Below are 17,431 nucleotides of genomic sequence, written 5' to 3'. Positions count from 1 at the left end.
TCCCTCCTTGATGCGGCGGCATTGCGGGAGCTCACTACTGCGATGAGAGAGTACGTGTTCGTGTGTGTGCTGATGCCCCGCAACTTTGCCCTGCTACCTCAGGCACCCCTCCCTTCTCCCTTTCAATGCCTGAGTCTCGTACGACCATGCGAGGCTTTTCCCTTGCTTGCAGCTACCGCTACGCCTTCTTTACTTCAGGCCAAACCTTCTTGTCTGCTCTTCCTGATGACGGGACTCCGCAAAGGAGGGGCATCTCCGGGTCAGACCCCTACGTCGTAGGGGAGGTCGCAGCGATCCACCGCTGCTGATGTTGGCGGTCGGGTCCTGGATGGCGTTGCGTCGGAGCGACCCGCGACCGTGACGATGCCTGTGCCACCCCTATGATGGACAGGGTGCCAGGGCTGCTCGAGCGGTGTCCCGCCCGGCCCTCGCTGCCTGCTGGTGTGTGTGGGGGGGGGGGGGCGGGGGCCGTGCTCTGATGGCTGTGTCCGCGCGTTGCTGTCAGGCGTGTCTCGCGAGTGCTTTGCACCGGGTGATGGGGCCTGTGGTGCAGGACGGTGGGCTCGTGCAGTGTTTAGCCTCGCATGTTGTCTAGCAAGAGGGAAGGCGCACTGAAGGGGGCCGAAGAATATCTGTGGTGTTTTATACTGCAAACGTCCGCACTCGTCTTCTCCATTTCCCTTCCTGAAGTGCGAGGCAGCGGTTGCATGAGAGAAGCTCACCACCACAGCATGGCGCCAATTTCAATAGAGACTGCCAAAGCGGAAAAGGACTCTTTTACTCGTGGTGGGACGTAGTGCGCGATGTAGACGATGCGGAGAGGTAGATGAGAACAGAGAGGGCTAGGCGATGCTACAGTGTGCTGGACTTCTACCTTGATTACCCTCCGCCATACACCATTGTTGTTCACCATATCTTTCATATGTAGCCTTCCCGCTCAACTGATTGGCGAGCGTGTGCGAAGCATCTCTGCCGCTTTGTCGCTTCTTTCAACCGTTGAGGAGGCGCGTCTGGCATGCCCTTGGAGCATGATGTGTAGTGGCGCACGTGGTAGTTCGAGGCGGGGCGCCTTTCCTTCTCCCCGACTGGGATGACTGTGCACTCCGGCTGTTCGCCTGCCTGTTGGACCACTTCGCTTCTTTCGTTGCCTCCTCCACTTCTCCGTTACCTGAGGAAAAAAGTAGGAGGAGCACACCACACGTGCAGAGAGTAACCCACCCGCGCATACCACATGCGTAGAGGGAACAACGAAAGGGGTACCTCGTTCCTCCGCACTTTCTCTCTTATTTTCTACCGCTTTCCCTCCACCCAGCCTCCCCTTCCTCTCCCTCACACACACACGCTCTCCGAAGAGGACTCTCTATACACGTTTCTCCTCGTCCTCCCTCTTTTTCACCAGCAGCGCGACCACGTCTCGAACTCTCGTTCTTTGTCTTTTCACTGGTTGCTTATTCGCGGCTGTGAACTTCTGCCACGCGTCATCTTCTTCCCTGCAGTCCTCGATTGGTGTCCTTCTTTTCACTTTCTTTGCTTGCGTGACCGACAGCAAGAGGCGAGGGATTCCTCCTCTAGCTTTCTCTTGTGCGGTTGTTCTTGTTTTAGAGATACGATTGCCTTTCGCTGTGGTGGAGTCCCGGTGCGGAGTTGTGGGTGTCTTTGTGCGGAGCCCGCGTACCTGCGTTTTTTTTTTTTGTGTTTTCCCTTTCGCTGCTTGCCTGCGTAATTCTTGAGGGGCTTCCTCGCTTTTCTTTTCTCAGGGAGGAGGGTGAGGGGTGTGCAAGCTCAGAGTGAGATCCGAGAGAGCGAACGACGCAGCAGCGAGGTTTCGTGTCTGAGCCCTTCTTGGGTGCCAACCGTACACCTCTTCTTCCTTTTGTTTTGTTGCTCTTCGCACTTTCTGCTTCGCATTCCCCTCCCCACTTCACTGTGTCTCGGTCGGGGTCTTTGCTCTGCTTCGCGTTTTCACCTTCCCTGTGTGTTTTCTCTTTTCTGAATTCTCCCTTCTTCACGGCGCGCCGCCACTCCCCCCCCCCTCTCTCTCTCCCCCTCTTTCGTACACTCCACTGCAGCTTATGTTGGCGTGGCACCGCCTCCCCCCTCCCCCCACACCCACACCCACCCACGGATACACACACATCGTGCGTCTTTTCCCTTTTCCCGTTGAAGCGACTTCATTTTGCGTCGCTTCAATTTCTTTCTGATTTACTTTTGCTGTTGTGTACACCTCGTCCTTTCGTGTCAGTAACTCCTGTAGTGCTTTGTAGTCCACGCAGGCTTCTTCTCCGTCCATGTGCCAATATTGGCACCTAACCCACACGAGCACACAAGGGCAGCGCTGCAAGCGGGTCAGGTGAGGCGTCGAGATGGCACATGTCACAGCCAGCGAAATTCTCGCCAGGGCTGGTCATGAGCCCTCGGTGAAGGCGAGAGAGATGTGGAAGACGACGGTGATGAAGTACGTCTACCGATTTGTGCCCGTCTCGCGATGGTGCCACATCCTCACGCCAGAGATCATTCTCAGTGACGGCATCGCCGGCTTCATTGTGGGCGTCATGATTGTGCCGACCTGTCTCTCGTGGTCCAGTCTCGCGGGTCTGCCGTTTTCGTGTGGTCTTATCGCGGCCCTTGTTGCCTCCTTCTCATACGGTACGTTTGGCCAGTGCGCATCGCTGTCGATAGGCCCGGTGGCGGAGATCACGACGCTGCTCATCTCCATCCCAGGTATCCCGGTCGCGGAGCGCCAGGACACATTCCAGAGCCTCGGTCTGCAGGTGGGTATTTTGAGCATGGCGCTTAGCTTTGTGGACTGCGGCACTGTCATAAAGACCATTTTTGCCAAGGCTGTCGGCGACGGCTATACATGCGCCGCGGCACTGTTGGCCATCTCAGCACAGCTGAAGGTGATATTCAATGTCGTGCCAGAGGACAAGGGCTACGGCAATTTAATCAACACTCTCATCGCGCTTGGGTCTCAGGGGTCTTCGAAAAGCTTCTACTGCTTTGTTATCTTTATGGTGTACTGCACTTACTTGATCCAGATCAAGAAGGCCAGGCGACTGCCCCTCTGGATCCCGCACCAGCTCATCGTCGTCGTCGTTTCCATCCTCCTGACATGGGGCTTCCGGTTGGATCAGAAGCTGGACCTGGCAATCGTGCGCGACATCCCGGCTATCCTGAGCTGGCCGCGCTTTCCGCCGATGGATAACCTCATCGGCCTGGGGCCCTACACGTTGGCCATCACTGTGATCAGCTTTGTGCAGATGTACGTGGTGGCGCAGCGAGTGATGCCAAATGTAGACCCCAACACAGAACTCTTTGCCGGCGGCATCACCAACTTGCTTGTGAACGTCATGTCTGGTATGCCGGTGTCGAACTCGTTCAGCTGCTCCTCTGTGCTGATTGAGCAGCACGTGATTACACCACTGACGGCCTACGCTACCGGTGGTGTTGTCCTAATCACCATTCTTTTCCTCACCAGGATCGGTGTCTTCTACTACCTACCGAAGCAGGCGCTGGCTGCGATTATCATTTCAAGTGTGTGGCGCCTTGTGAACTTCTCTGGGCCGGTGCAGCTATGGCGCTACAGCCGTAAGGATGCCGGGGTGTGGGTACTGACGTTTCTGCTGACTGTGCTCGGCGGCATTACCATTGGTGTGCTGAGCGGCATTGCGTTTTCTCTCATCCTGGTGGTGCTCCGCATTGCGCGGCCGCGTGCGGTGAGCGTCGGATTCAATGTGCAGACATTTCACTACGGCGACATCCGCAAGGACCCAGAGCTGCTCGTGTACCCGAATATTCTGATGTGGCGCTTCGATGCCCCGCTGTATTTTATCAACATCGGCTACTTCAAGGAGCGTCTCATGGCCGCCATCGCAGCAGAGGTGCGACCTATCGATGTTGTTCTGGTGACATGTGGAAAGGTGGTCGACATCGACGCGGCTGCGCTGGCGTCGCTGCCTATCATCCTCGAGGACACCTCGAAGTCTGACCCAACACGACCACGACGCATCATCCTGACGGATATCCACGGGCGACTGGAGAAGGTCCTCCTCGACTCGGCAGCCCTGCCCATTTATGTACCCGAGGAGTACGACGGGATCTCGATTGAGCAGATCACGACCTCCGGTAAATTCCCTGTCGTCTTCAGGAAGCTGGAGGATGCGATTGCGTTTGGGCAGCGGTGCATATCGGAGCGCTATGGCAACGTGGACACCGCCCCGTACCCCAACGTGGCCTTCTTGACCGACGTCGTGATGCAGGCGGCACGACTGCCGACAGGAGACGACCGCGTGCCACCTTTACTGTCGCTTTTAGAGGCAGCGGATGCCACCTCAGCTTCGGGATGCGGCACCGCAGTCGCAGCAGCGCCGCGGGGCCTGAATGCATCGCACATTATGGTCACGGCGCCCAGCGTGGCCCCGCCTTCCCCCAACCAAGCCGAGGAACGTCGAGGCAAGGCAGCGCGTGCCGAAGCCTCCGTTTCCTCCCCGCACCCGCCACACACCACCATTACTTCCTCTGCAAGCTCATCGGAGGAGGCTATGAGCGATGATGAAGACGATGGGGACGGTGGAGTTCCACCCCAGCAGCAACAGGACAACCTTGTGCGTCACCTTGCCACACTGAAGAAGCTCTCCACATACTCGCCCGATCGACAGCTTGTTGGCGTGCTAGGCGTCATTCGTCATGGTGAGGTGACACCCAAGCAGAAGAAAAAGCTGCTCTTCAACGACCCGACTCTGCTGCGGTTAGCCTTCCAAGGGCGTGACCTGCGCCGGACGAAGCGCAGTGTTGATGAGCTGGCAGAGTTCTTTGTGGCGGTCGAGCGGTTGCTCTGGGAGTTGCCGACCTCAGCTGTGAGCGCGGCGGGGTCCGCTGACATTCTGGATGTTTCGATACTTGGTACTGCCTGCAGCTTGCCAAGCCGAATTTCCAAAGCCACGGCAGAGAGCTGGGCGCGCGTCTTGTCCATTGTCCGCAGCCGCCCAGATGGGCTCAAGGTCCAGATCAAGGCACGTGTGACGACCGTCTCGGGTGCTGCCTCGTTTGACGGGAGCGGACAGACCTCCCCTCAGAAGTACCTGCACTACAGCAGTAGTGCATGGCGGAGAGCCGGCAGCGGCGGCACAGGAAGTCGTTATAGCAGTGGTAGCGGTAGCGCGGACGACGTCTTGGGCGAGCCGACGGCGGGCCTGCTCGTGGTGAAGTGGGGCGGTGTATTGACCAAGTCCGGGATCCTACAAGCGCATGTGATGGGTGAAAAGTTGTTCGCGCGGTTTTACGCCGCAGGCGACCTGCCGCTGCGTCGCCTCGTTCAGTTCACGTGTCAGCCGCTGGTAACGGCGTCAGACGAGAACCGGGTTGTGAACACGGCGCTTGTCGTGGCCAATGCCCTCACGCATGCCTCCGGCGTGACTGTGCGCCGCTGCGACATTGTGCTCAATGACAACCTCACCAAAACGCTGGGGTCAGTTGCGAAGCGCCTACTCCGGGAGGAGCACCGGTACTTCGAGTCGTTACTTCACATCGAGTCTGCCGCAGCCGCACGTCATTTCTTTCACATTCCAGGCTTCCGCCAGCTGCTGTCGATCCCGTCGCTGGACCGCTTTCGTGGCTGGGTAGGCAGCGAGCATGACGACGACTGTGGCGATGGTGAAGAGAGCAACAATGGGATGGCACGCAGGATGAGTGAAACGATGAGTCACCACTCTGAGAACCGCGAGGCTTCGGGGCCGAGTGGTCTGCCTCCGCCGTCCTTGCGCCGTCGCAGCGAGCGGGCTGGCGGCCGAGGCAATTCTCGCAACGTTCAGATTTACGGTGCTCAGGACACCGGCTTTCCACACGGCAGCCGTGTCTTTTCCACCTCAGAGTCACCGCTGCAGCGGCCCAACTACAACGTCCTCCGGCAGGAAGAGTTCCACACGCCGTATGAGGTACTGCAGGAACTGAAGGAGCTCATGTCAATCTTGTCCACGCTCGAGTTCCCGGAGTATCTCGCCAAGGCACCGCTGAGTAACCACGAGACGCTGCAGGAGCTGCAACAGCGCTACGAGGCGCTGTTGCATAACTTTGAGGGAGCCAAACGCCGAATTCGTAGCAGCTACCGCCGCTCCGAGAACATGCGGTGCCCCGGTGGCTCGCGGACACCTGTGACCCTAGAGGCGAAGTACGGGAGGGCAGCGAGACCAGCAGTAGCGTCAGCAGGACTTGATGAGGATCCGGAGCAGCAGATACTTCTGGAGGCTATAGAGGAGACCGGTGGATCGTCCGACGAGGACGGGCTCCGTGCGCAGCTGGTGGAGGACCCTGAGCTGGATCCCAGCGTGCCCCTGCGGCGCGACCCCTCGGAGTTCCACCGGTCGCCGATAGGAGCAAGTTTATCGTTCCCCCCGATGTTTGCCTCGAGCGAGGGGGGCGCATGTGGAGCGCAGTGTGACCAAGGTGGTTACGGCCACTCTACGCTACCCGCGCAACAGCGAACGACGAGCGGTCGCGGCAACGCCGGTCTGACGCGGCCGAGACCGCTTAACAAGGCTTTTGGGCCCACCTACGCTCCTTTTAAGGATGGCGATGGCCACGGAAGTAATGGCTTCGGTGTGTCGGGTGCCGCCCCGCGCTTCGACGTGAGCGACGTGTCGAAGCTGCGAGACTATGGTTCCTACGACGTGGCGTACAATCTCCCTCTCGTGCTACAGCTGCACGCGTCGGTGCAGGAGCCGGCGGTGGCGTTTCAGCTGCGTCGCTTCGCCCGTACCCTGCAGCGCTTTGCTGAGATCACCGAGTACATGTCGCGTATCGGCGAGAATGTACTAGTGGGGGTAAACAGTAGCAAACGCTTCATTATCGGCTCACTGGTCAGTGATGGGCTACTACGGCGGCTGCACAATGACTTCCACGACTTGGCCACGGTGGATGAGGAGCGCGGTGTTCAGGAGCTGCTGCTCAAGGCGCAGGCGCAGTATATGGCGGAGAACGGAGGTGTCGAGCAGGATGTTCGCCACATGATTGGCCTCTTTTCGCGTCTCCCCTGTTGGTCAACGAAGAAGAGGGGAGTGAGGGCGAGCGAACATGAAGGCTCTGCTTGGAGGAATGACCCCTGGGCACACGAGACCCCGCAGGAGCGTGAGTTCCGGCTTCGCGTTCCCTTCATTTCTCTCCCCAAGCAAGAGGCGTGGGCACATGCCGCGGCAGCCGACTTCGCGAAGTGCACACGCCTGTACTTCACCACTTACCTTCACGTCGAAGGCGTTCTGCAGTGCCTTTTCGAGAGCGTTACCGTCGAGGGCTTCAGCCGACCCAGCAAGGAGGAGATGGAGGCGACCCACCAGCTCTACATGCGCCACCTTATCTTCAAGATTTTTCGTCGCCGCAATGTGAGCTATACCGATGCGGAGGTGACGGAAGCCATGAGGCGTTTGCACTTGCTCTTCCGCTCAGGTGTAGACTACGACAAGCAGCAGCGAGAGCTGCGCCGCGGCCTCGCCGCCATCTACCACGCAATGTACTACGTATCGATGGAGGTTTACCTCTCTCTTGGCGACGTCGATGAGGCGCAGACGGCCATTATGGAGGAGTTTCCACTCTTCAGCCTGCACCTTACTAACAGCAGCGAGGAAGGTGGCAACCCCCAAAGTGCAACCGGCACAGCGGCCAGTGGTGGGAACGGCGAGGATGGTGAAGAGCTGGCGGAGGCGATGGCAGCAGCAGGCGGCGGCAGCATGGCGGCAGCGTCGGTGCACCACTCGACCTCACTTCTGCCCCCCTTCGCGGCATGCAGTGGGACCAGGTGCCTCAGCAGTGGGCCGGCGTCGTACTCCCCTGCTGCAGCTGGCGGAAACTCCGCGGAGGCGTTCACCGGCCTTGCTCGCAGTCCCGTATACGCGCAGTATCTCGTCGCCCCATCCAACACCCCAGAAGCAACGGTGGCGTCGGTCTCGGATGGCGGTGGGTCAGTGGCATTGGTGGTAACGTCGCCGGCCTCGTTCTCCGACGCAGCGGCGCATCCCGCAGCCGGCAGCGGAGCCGAGTCGGACTCAGGTGACAACGGACCACTGAACCCTGTGCATCGACGTGGCCCCAACCTATCGACGTTTGCCCTAGCACCACCGCCGCAGCGTGAGCCGAAGGGGCGATCTCGACCCATGACAGCGGCGTCCACAAACACGAAGGGCTCAGTCAAGGAGGCGACAGTTCTCGTGACGCCAGAGGCCGGACGTCGGACAGCGGTGATCCAAGGGATGAAGCACCGCGTCTCGAATGTGACGCCGATGCGTCGCATTCACGAGGGGCTGAGTCTGAACGACTTTGTGCTTCTCATGAAGGAGGTGGAGAGTGCCGTGCGTTCACAGACAGCCTCGTCCTCCTCGGCACACGAGACGTCTAGGTAAGGTGGATGTGGACTGTGCCTGGTCGGCTCACCGACGTGTGAGGATGCGAAAGAGCTGGTAGCAATGATGAAGGGCGACAGCGGTCTGTCTTGCGTTCATGGTAGTGTGCTGTGACGCATGTGCACCGTTGCATGGGCGCTTTTCTTGTGTGTGCATTGGATGGAGGGAGGAAGGAGGAGGAGTGGTAGCTTCCACAGAGAAACAGGCGCTGGACTCTGCATGACATGCGCAGTGACACCCAGCGTAGGCGGTGCAGAGTTGATGACGGCACTCTTGATATCCGCATGGTACCCAGAAATTGTAGCCGCACACTCGAAAAACACCAAATACACTCAGCGGACGCCACCTCGGCGCCGCCAGCTGAGTGGACAAAGACTTAAAAGTAAAGCACACGGTCGATTACGATTGTTATCGTCATCATGGCCGGGCTCATCCCATACTGTTGGTACCGCAGCTTAATGGAGGAGTTTTGTGGAGGTGCAAGCTTTGCGAAGTGCGCTTCTATGAAGAGTATGCGTTGAGGTACTTACTGTCAAAGTCGCACGCCAACCATCTTGAAAAGAGACGCTCTGTGTGCGTGATACTTGACAAGGACTGACCCCATGCACGTATATGTGTGTGCGCTGTTGCGCAATCTCCATCAACGTCACCCTCGCAGTTTTTAGCTCCTCTCTGCCCTCTCTCTTTCACGCCACGCATAGTTTTGGTCTATTCCTTCTTTGCGCGCCCTCTCACTCTTGTATTTATCTTCCACTCACCACCCCTTCCTCGTAGGTGTGCACTAGAGCGGAAAACCCCTCTCTCTCTCCACCCTTTCAACCCTACGCGCAGAGGGGATCTCACCAGCTGCCACGTGCTTCAGTCGATCTTGCGTTCATTTTTGTTGCTGCTCTTGAGTTTGTGGGGGGGGGGGTTATTGCTACTAACTCTTGAGGTGACTTTTCCTGAACCAATTCATCTGAGGACAAGAACGTCTTCGCAGCCCTTGCAGGTACATACATGGCACTCGAGACAGCGGCTGTGGTCCGGCGGCTTTCGTTCAGTAGAGCGTCGAGCTCCTCAGTAGCATCCTTCAGCTGACGCCGCAGTCGCTTATGCTTTGCTTCTTCAAGCCGCAATTCTGTGTCTAAAACCGATGGGACAGTGTTACATGCTCTGGTTGGTGCGCCACTGGGCTCGGGCATTTTTGGCCACTCACGCCTCTCCACATGAACGGATGTGTCGCAGCTTTCGATCTCGTCAAAGACAGTATTCAGCGGATCGCTGTCGTCTACATCGTGGTTCGACACTGAAGGGGCTTTTGTGCCGCCCCACCGGACCCAGAGGGCCCGTGGGCTGCACTTGCGCACGTGCCGCGAGAGCATTTCTGCGGCGAGCGAGGCTTTCTCTGCTAGACGCTGGAGTGCTAAAAAAAAAAAAAGGCGAGAGGAAAAAAGGCAGAGAGGCATCAGTTTTCGCTATAACTGTCCGCCACTGACGACACTCAAGGTGTTGACTTAAGAATGATTGCGATACAGAAAGTCAGATCCGCTTTCAGTTCACTTGGCAAGTCGGAAGCCTAACACTCCATTCAATGAGAGAAGCAAGAAGGCTACAGGGCTGATTTGCGGTCCTCAACTTTTTCGCTTGTGTGTGCATGTACGTGTGGTTCGACTGTGAATTAAAAGGGCGTTATTTGGGCAGAAAACCTGCTTTCACGTAATCTAAACGCTGCTTCTTCGTAAGCATCTGCTCGTCGATGAGGTCCATTCTCGGCTTCGTTAATGTGTTCATTTCCTTGCCTACATTCCATCGAGAAGGGCTGTTCAGCTCGAAAACGGATGGAAACGACTTGACTCTCACCTTTCCTCCGCCAGTGGCATGTTGAAGAGTATACACCTGTCGCTTTGAGACGAAGAACTTCCCTGTCCAGTCGCCAGTTATGTAATTATCCTCAGGAAGGAAAAAGGACTGGCTCTTCGCCGTCATGTAGCTCCAGAAGTACGGCGCGTTTAGATTCATTGCCTGAGTGTTCTTGATATGCGGTCTACGATGGAACGGAAACTTACGCTGTCCCCTCCGAGCTAGGTAGTAGCCGAAAGTAGACTTGACAATTTTCAGAAAGCGTTTCTGCACTTCAGCCACCGCGGTGGCTGGGTAAGGAACATGCGCTGCTGGCGCGACAGCGGAAACACAACGGCGAAGCATCCTCACTGAGGTAATACGTTACACCTTTCAGCGTAGTCGTGGTTTTTCTTTTTTTTTTTCGAGAGTAAGTCCAGAGAGAAGGAGAAGAGTATGTCCCGAGTAAACAGCAGCGAAAACAAGCGTCTGAAGTGAGGAAATAGTGTGAACGGCAAACGTAAGAAACGAGAAGAATCGGTCCCAGCGTAAACGCTATCTTGCCTTTTTTTTTTCATCATAGAATCTGATGGCGACAGGAGCCCTAGTTGCCAAGTGAATTGATGGAGGGAAAAAATGTCCTCTTGTGCTGCAGTGTGTAATGTACCCTTAGGGGTCCTCGCTCAATCCAACTTCCGCACGCCGCAAAACTGACTCGTTCATGTGGTAACCTTTTTTCACAATCTCAGCAACACTGCCTTCTTGAAGAGAAAGAGTAGATGGAACTGTAAAGATCTTCTCTTCCTTCGCCTCGTCAAATGGGGCACCAACCACGGTATTCATTTGTGTCACCCCATACCGCTTCAGAACCTTCAGCGCCACTTCCTCAATGAGCATCACACCAGTGAGGATCGAAGCTTCGCTTTGGGGGATGGAAGAGTTCCTCTGTCTGTATTCCCCCACTTTTCTTGTAACTACTTGCAGGGCATCGCAAACATCCAGCATATCCTGTGCAAAAGATCTTACTGCGTCATTATGCGCCTGCTTTGCTTGCTCCTGGGTGGCCTTCCGAATATTTTCACACGAAGCAGCAGTGTACAGATTTTCCGATTGAAGTTGCTGAATTTGTTTCTTGCTTTCACAAAGCTGTGCCCTCAAGACTTCGTACTTAGTCTTGAGATCCACAACAGATAAGGTGGTTGCACCATCCTGGGTAGCGCATTTCCTTTGTATTAGGCAACATGAGCAGAGCAGAGGCGTCACATGTGTCCCCACTCGTCTGTACATTATCTTGTGCTGGTCTCGAGGAATGTGTTCTAAAAAGGAGTCAGTTGTAGAAAGTTGAAACAAAAGTGGAATTGAGAGTGCAAGTGGGATCACGCGAGTGCTGCACAGAACCAGGGTATCATTAATAATTAGTCTGCGGCTGAATCTCACTATCATGAAAGTGTAGATAAAAATTGGCTCAATATGTGAATATTTTTTTTCTACTCTTAATACCTGTGCTCGAGCAATGTACGTTTTTAATGCTGCATCCGTTCGCCTTGACTTCCGCAGCTACTCAGATTTGCACTTCTGGTCTTCATATACACAACAGTGAAGATCACAAGCGCTAATAAATTATGTGACTATCAAGAGAATCTGGATAAAGAGAAGCGACAAGTTCACTAGTTCCGCAACGCTTGGGCCGTACCCTAGATGCTTGCTAGCCGGATGGGAGGAGCAGTGTATTCCTCGGCGCAGATATTCCCTTCCAATCCTCTGTTTTATTTTCCAAACCTCTCACCGTATCGCGGCCACATAAATGCAGGCCAAGTGACACTGCAGATCGAAAAAAAAAAATTTTTTCACTTTCTGCTGTCTACGTGCCCTGCTTCTCCTCAGCTTACTAGAGCACTAGTCCCAAATATATATATATATATAACACGAAAAAAAAATTTTTTTCCAGATCCTTTCATTTAGGGGGGTAACAACGCAATCTGAACCTTTAGCAGCTAAAAGAGAGAAACGTTACGCAGCATTTGTGTGTACTGAGGGAATAACGTTTTGAAAGGCAAGAAAAATAAGCCAGGCAAGAGAAAAGATGATGAAAGTTGTCCCCTCACCTCAACGCTGCGCTTTACGGGTGTTGGGAAACGCTGACCTGCGCTGCACGAAGAACACGACTCTTGAGAGTGTAACCATCTTTCAAAACATTTGAGATTGTGTCGACAGGTGCCTTTTCCGTGGCCGAGGTGCTCACAAGCGCATCATGTAAGTTGGGGTCAAATTTGGTACCCACCGTGACGCCCATTTTCTCAATACCGTGTTTGCCAAGATTCTTGAGGAGAACCTTGTGCGAGAGCTTAACACCGGTGAAAATGGAGCGCAACATCTTATTTTCATTCAGCTCAGCCTCTGAAAAGGCAGCAAATGCCTCGACACCCTTCTCAAGCGTGTCTGCAACTTCCAGCATATCCTTACCAAATGAGCTTATACCGTAAAGCTTTGCCTTCTCAGCGTCTTCGCGACCGATGCGGCGCGCGTTTTCAGCATCCGCTGCACGGTAAAGGATCTCTTTCTTGAGTTCCTCAATCTTAGCCTTCGAAGCATCAAGCTCCTTCTCCAGATCCTTGACAGCAGCAGCGGATACGACCTCTTCGGTGGCAACGCTTGGTACTTCTTTCTCCACCTCAGCTGGCTTCTCAGACTCGGCCGCAGTAGAACACCACCGCAGACTGGTGAACACTCCGGAAGCGCGAGCGGCAAGTCCTGTTCGTAGCGACAGAGCCCTCATTTTAGAACAATCTTTTTGTTTTTTGTTCTTTGTTGTTGTTGTGACTGTGTGAAAAGCGATAAAATAGTCCTAGCAGCCTTGTTCAAGAGGGAGAATAGTAGAAAGAAAATAAAGGTGTGAAAAAAAAGGAAATGGATTTCGTAACTTCTTTTCGCAGTGCACCCCGTGACTTCTCCTTGAGTTTTAGCACTCTGTTGACCATATCAGAACATGGTTCGAGAAGAAAAGTACGAAGAAGTCGTCCCTCACTCTCTCCACCTTAACGTTTGTTGGTTGATTTACTAGACGAGATCAGGTATTTAACTGGCTTTTGGAGGGATCTGTTGCTTGCGTTTTGCTCACCGTGGCACTACTTGTGAAGAAAAAAAAGGTGCAATTACTAAGGTGGGAGTAAAGCATCCAATTCCCCCAGTTCCACTGGAGTCATCCACGACTCTTTTCGAAGAAAACACCACGCGTAGCGAAAATGACGCATTTGATCCTTCGTCACGAAATCAACATTGCGGATGCCTAAGTCCTCTCGCTTCAAAAACAATGGTAGAGATGTCATAAATGCATAGTTCAGTGTTTGAATAGAAATGTCGGAGAACAGTGGTGTTCGAATGAGTGTTTTTTTGTCCAGTACGGAAAGAGACACTGAAGTCCCACGGCAGTTGAACTGACAGAAAAAAGGTAAAATAGGTGGCTCATCTTTGAATGGTGTGTCTCCTAGGCGCTTTTTACTCTCAATCAGCAAAACGGAGCAACTCTCCTCATCGAAGAACTGTATTTCGGCTCTCGATATGGTTCCCTGCGACATGGAGCCACAAGCTTCGAAAAACTCTGCCAGTGGCGCCGACCGATTAGTCCCACCCTTCAGTTCACATAGAACCCCGTCACCGGGCTCGAGGTGGTCGTGAATCTTTAGCTGGAGGGTGCCTCCAGCGTTCGGCGCCAAGCTCCATCCGAGCTCTACACGCTGCAATTCACGGAGAAACTCTTGCCAGGTTTCCATGAACAGCGGCTTCTGCACAAAACCATAGTGTTCAAAACATCTATTCTTTGCTTCCCCATCGTTAATAACATCAAACGCCGGAACAGAAGGGTTTTTCTGAAGGCGTCGCCGTCCCCGGCCGAACCGAGGGATTGAGTTCGCACTCGGTATCGCGGTGGATGGTCCAACAACGATGTGACGTAACAGACAAAAGCACGGTGATGTGAAGAGTCGCCGCATGGTTTGAACGCGCTTTGATGATGGCCTCTGGGAAGAGGAAAGGAGTACAAGAGAAAGGTTAGATGAGGGCTCTGAAAGTGGAGTAGCGCCGCTTGCTCGCATCAAAAGAAGTCATCACCCGTGACAAGCAGTTTCTTTTCGCGTGCACACGGCAAGGCGCCTCAGACCCCCGAGGGTCATAATTCAACGCCAATTCCAAACCCGTGGCGTGCATAACCCGTCAAAAATTAGCCCCACCGCCTCCTTTACTAACACCCCAAATGCCTATATCACGCTGACGTCTGCCATGATGTTCGCTTCAAGGACACCGCTTCAGCACCACCACCCACCCAAGCGCACGCGGAGCCCCAGCCTTTCCCAAACACAGGGAGTCCAAAAAGCCGAAGCAAAACATACCCGCGCGGCGACGCAAAACAAACCACCCGTGCCAAACCGCCCGCCCGCACCCAAGGGAAAGAAGGGCCTCACCCGCGATGCACCCCCCCACCAAAAAAAAGAAGAAAGCGGCTCTCTTCCCCCCCCCCCCCCGCTCGGCGAAAATGCCACTCCAGAACCCCGAAATCTCCTCCCCCCCCCTCCCCCACCACGCAACCCCACCCACAGAAACAAAAGAAGCACGAAAACGCGACACCCCACCACAAAGAAGCCAGCGAGCATGACTGGGAAGTTAGATCTGAGACAGCTGGAAAAGCGTAAATTCGAAATGCTCCTCACTCGGTTCCGCTTTCTGAAGACAGAGACTCACAAACACACACGCCTGCTTTCATTTCAAAAAAAAAAAAGCAATGTCTACACCATTCCCCTAAAAAAGGCCATGGGCTCCCCCGCGACCTTGTAAAAAGAAAATGCGCCTAAAGCCGAGGGAAACTCACTGACAACATGCCTCCAAAAATATTGAAAAGAACATTATTTATGCAACAATCGCTAGGTTTGCAAATCACTTTTCAGAAGCTTCCAAGCTTGACCGAAGAACCGCCGCGAGCCAAAACGGCCACGCCGCACACCGTTCCCAAAAGGATCAAAATGCTTTCCAGTTGCTTTACTCTGTGCGGAGGGCGCGCCCTCCTCGGAACTAAGTCAGCCCTTTGCGCTCACAAGCTTCGACTGCGCCACGACTTTTTTCTCCCAGACCCGAGGCGTAACTTCCTCAAATTTCGAAATTCTCTCGAAGAGAAGATTCACCAAAAGCTGAAAATCTTCCGCCGCTTAACGGTAATCTCCTCACAGAAAAATGCGCTCCTGAAAAATCGCACCGTTTTCACGTTTCAACACCACTGACGCAAGAGAAACCCATATTCCAAAGATTGATTTCGGTGTCAGAGATTAATTACCCTGAGAGACTGTAATCATTTGCCCCCGATAGGCACATACTTACATTACAACCAGCATGTGTGGATTCATCTTCTTCACGCCCCCAACACCATTCCAGAACACGGAATGTGTTGACCCTTAGAGTCACAGGCACCACGCAGCATCCAGTTTCCACCATATTGTGAATTCCTGTTTCCAGCACATTTCAGTCTTAGGAAATAACGCATATTAGTATGACTTCCACGTTCACCAATTCCAGCCGCTGGGTCATAATGAGCAACAATGGCAACACAAAAAGACAGACACGTGCAGACTATAATAATTAACGGAAAAAAACCTTCCAGGATGACCTTTTGCAAACCCAGTCTGAAAATTGATAGCCGCATGAAGCGGCAGAGGCGCATCCAGGAACAGCGCCTCCGAAAAAAAAATGGCCAGCCAACGGGTCACGAGCATCCACCACTCCACGGAAATGGTGCTTTGACACACGGCATGGCATTTCGCAAAGAACCCCTTTTCCTATATAAAAAAAATCACGCATTGTGCCTTTAGGAATTTGGGTCTGTCCGGATCCCCATTCCATGAAGGGAAAGAGTCTCAACGCTAACAAAAAAAACACCCCCAGAACAACCACCAGCTCGCAAAAAGAACAAATTCTTCCACAACGGCCTGCTTAACGAGAAGCCTGGCGGGGTGGGTGGCCCCCACAGCCCGCGGCCCAGCATTAAACGCAACAAACCCCCGCCCCCCATCCACGCACACACACACACCAGTAGGCAGCGAGGGCTGCGTGGGCACTCTGCCTATCGCACGGGCGACATGAACGTGCTCACTGTCGCAGATCGCCAAAACGCAACGCCATCCACAACCCGACCGCCGACATCAGTGCCGATGAATCGCGCTGCCCCCCCCCCCTGCGCCTTAGGCGCCTGACTCCGTCACCGCCAGAGACGACCCGGCAGTGGCAGAGGGGGGCTCCTTTCTTTCTTAAATAGAGTGGCGCATCCTGATCGAAAGTAATGTCTCAGTCGGGGAAGGTGTTCTACACAGAAAATATGCTAATGAATGGGCAGTTGTTTCGACAAGGATTGGGAATCTGTGAAGCGGTCGCGCTCTTTGCCCGGTTTTGCCCCCATGAGGGAATTGCCAGGCCCTTGGGGGCCTTGAAAGAATTTATAATGTGTGTATGTGCGTTGAAAAAGAACGGGACAGGGTGCTGCGAGAGGGTCTTAGGAAATGAGCTGTTGGCACTGAGAAAGCGGTGTCTAGGGTACCAATGGCGCATTTTCTGATTTGCACAAATTTGTTTCTTGTGAGGTTGTCCCTCGCCAGCTTGTGAAAAAGTTGTGCTTTTCTGGAAATAGAGTCCTTTTGATTCGGCTTTCTTTTCGGTTGAAATGGTGGGCACGTGGCGTGGCGGTGACTCTTCGGACCAGGGGAAGGGGGGAGAGGGATGGCGCGGGACGCGGGACAGGGAACCCCATTTTTTTTGCCGTTATGGAATGGGGACGGCGTTTTTTAAAGGCACTGTCGCTTTTGGGGGTGGGTGAAACCACTTGGTGAGGTGCGGTGGTGGTCCTCTTTTCGTTCTTCCGGCCATTTGTAACGAGGAGGGAAGCCCAAAGCGGTGATGGTGAGGTGCGCCCTCTTCCTTATTGCCTTTTTGTGTTTTGGACAGCGCTTTGTCTTCAAATCTTTTTTCACAGTGGGGGGGATGGGGTGCAACTAATGTTGTGTTTTCGCGCGGTGGAACAGGGAATTTTTTTACGGATTCTTCCCGTTACAAGAAGCTCTTCTATTGTTTTACCCTGTAGCGCCCTTGATGTTTTTCGAGGGTGTATCCGAGACTTCAAACTTGAGACGGAATAATTTCTGCACTTTTCATAAGCACATAATTGTGGGCACATTGGCGCGCGTGTTTTA

General features: G+C 54.2%; 5 protein-coding genes across 5 annotated transcripts; 1 reads left to right on the top strand and 4 right to left on the bottom strand.

The window, feature by feature from the left end:
* Positions 1–2,432: 2,432 nt before the first annotated feature.
* On the top strand, positions 2,433–8,387 carry LBRM_30_0850 (sulfate transporter-like protein; the record flags this gene model as incomplete). The annotated part of the gene is made up of 1 exon (XM_001566668.1): positions 2,433–8,387. The coding sequence occupies one exon, from the start codon at positions 2,433–2,435 to the stop codon at positions 8,385–8,387; it is 5,955 nt and encodes a 1,984-aa protein (XP_001566718.1).
* Positions 8,388–10,058: 1,671 nt separating this feature from the next.
* Positions 10,059–10,574, bottom strand: LBRM_30_0840 (conserved hypothetical protein; the record flags this gene model as incomplete). Its single annotated transcript, XM_001566667.1, has 1 exon — positions 10,059–10,574. One exon carries the CDS (start codon positions 10,572–10,574, stop codon positions 10,059–10,061), a length of 516 nt encoding a protein of 171 aa, XP_001566717.1.
* Positions 10,575–10,877: 303 nt separating this feature from the next.
* LBRM_30_0830 (heat shock protein grpe) lies at positions 10,878–11,651 on the bottom strand (the record flags this gene model as incomplete). The annotated part of the gene is made up of 1 exon (XM_001566666.1): positions 10,878–11,651. The coding sequence occupies one exon, from the start codon at positions 11,649–11,651 to the stop codon at positions 10,878–10,880; it is 774 nt and encodes a 257-aa protein (XP_001566716.1).
* A 676-nt stretch (positions 11,652–12,327) lies between these two features.
* On the bottom strand, positions 12,328–12,984 carry LBRM_30_0820 (putative co-chaperone GrpE; the record flags this gene model as incomplete). Its single annotated transcript, XM_001566665.1, has 1 exon — positions 12,328–12,984. The coding sequence occupies one exon, from the start codon at positions 12,982–12,984 to the stop codon at positions 12,328–12,330; it is 657 nt and encodes a 218-aa protein (XP_001566715.1).
* Positions 12,985–13,363: 379 nt separating this feature from the next.
* On the bottom strand, positions 13,364–13,978 carry LBRM_30_0810 (conserved hypothetical protein; the record flags this gene model as incomplete). Its single annotated transcript, XM_001566664.1, has 1 exon — positions 13,364–13,978. The coding sequence occupies one exon, from the start codon at positions 13,976–13,978 to the stop codon at positions 13,364–13,366; it is 615 nt and encodes a 204-aa protein (XP_001566714.1).
* Between the last annotated feature and the right edge of the window lie 3,453 nt (positions 13,979–17,431).

This window comes from Leishmania braziliensis, chromosome 30 (assembly GCF_000002845.2).
Source record: "Leishmania braziliensis MHOM/BR/75/M2904 complete genome, chromosome 30".
NCBI classification, from domain to species: Eukaryota; Euglenozoa; class Kinetoplastea; order Trypanosomatida; family Trypanosomatidae; genus Leishmania; species Leishmania braziliensis.
This window is presented reverse-complemented; position numbering and strand designations above follow the sequence as displayed.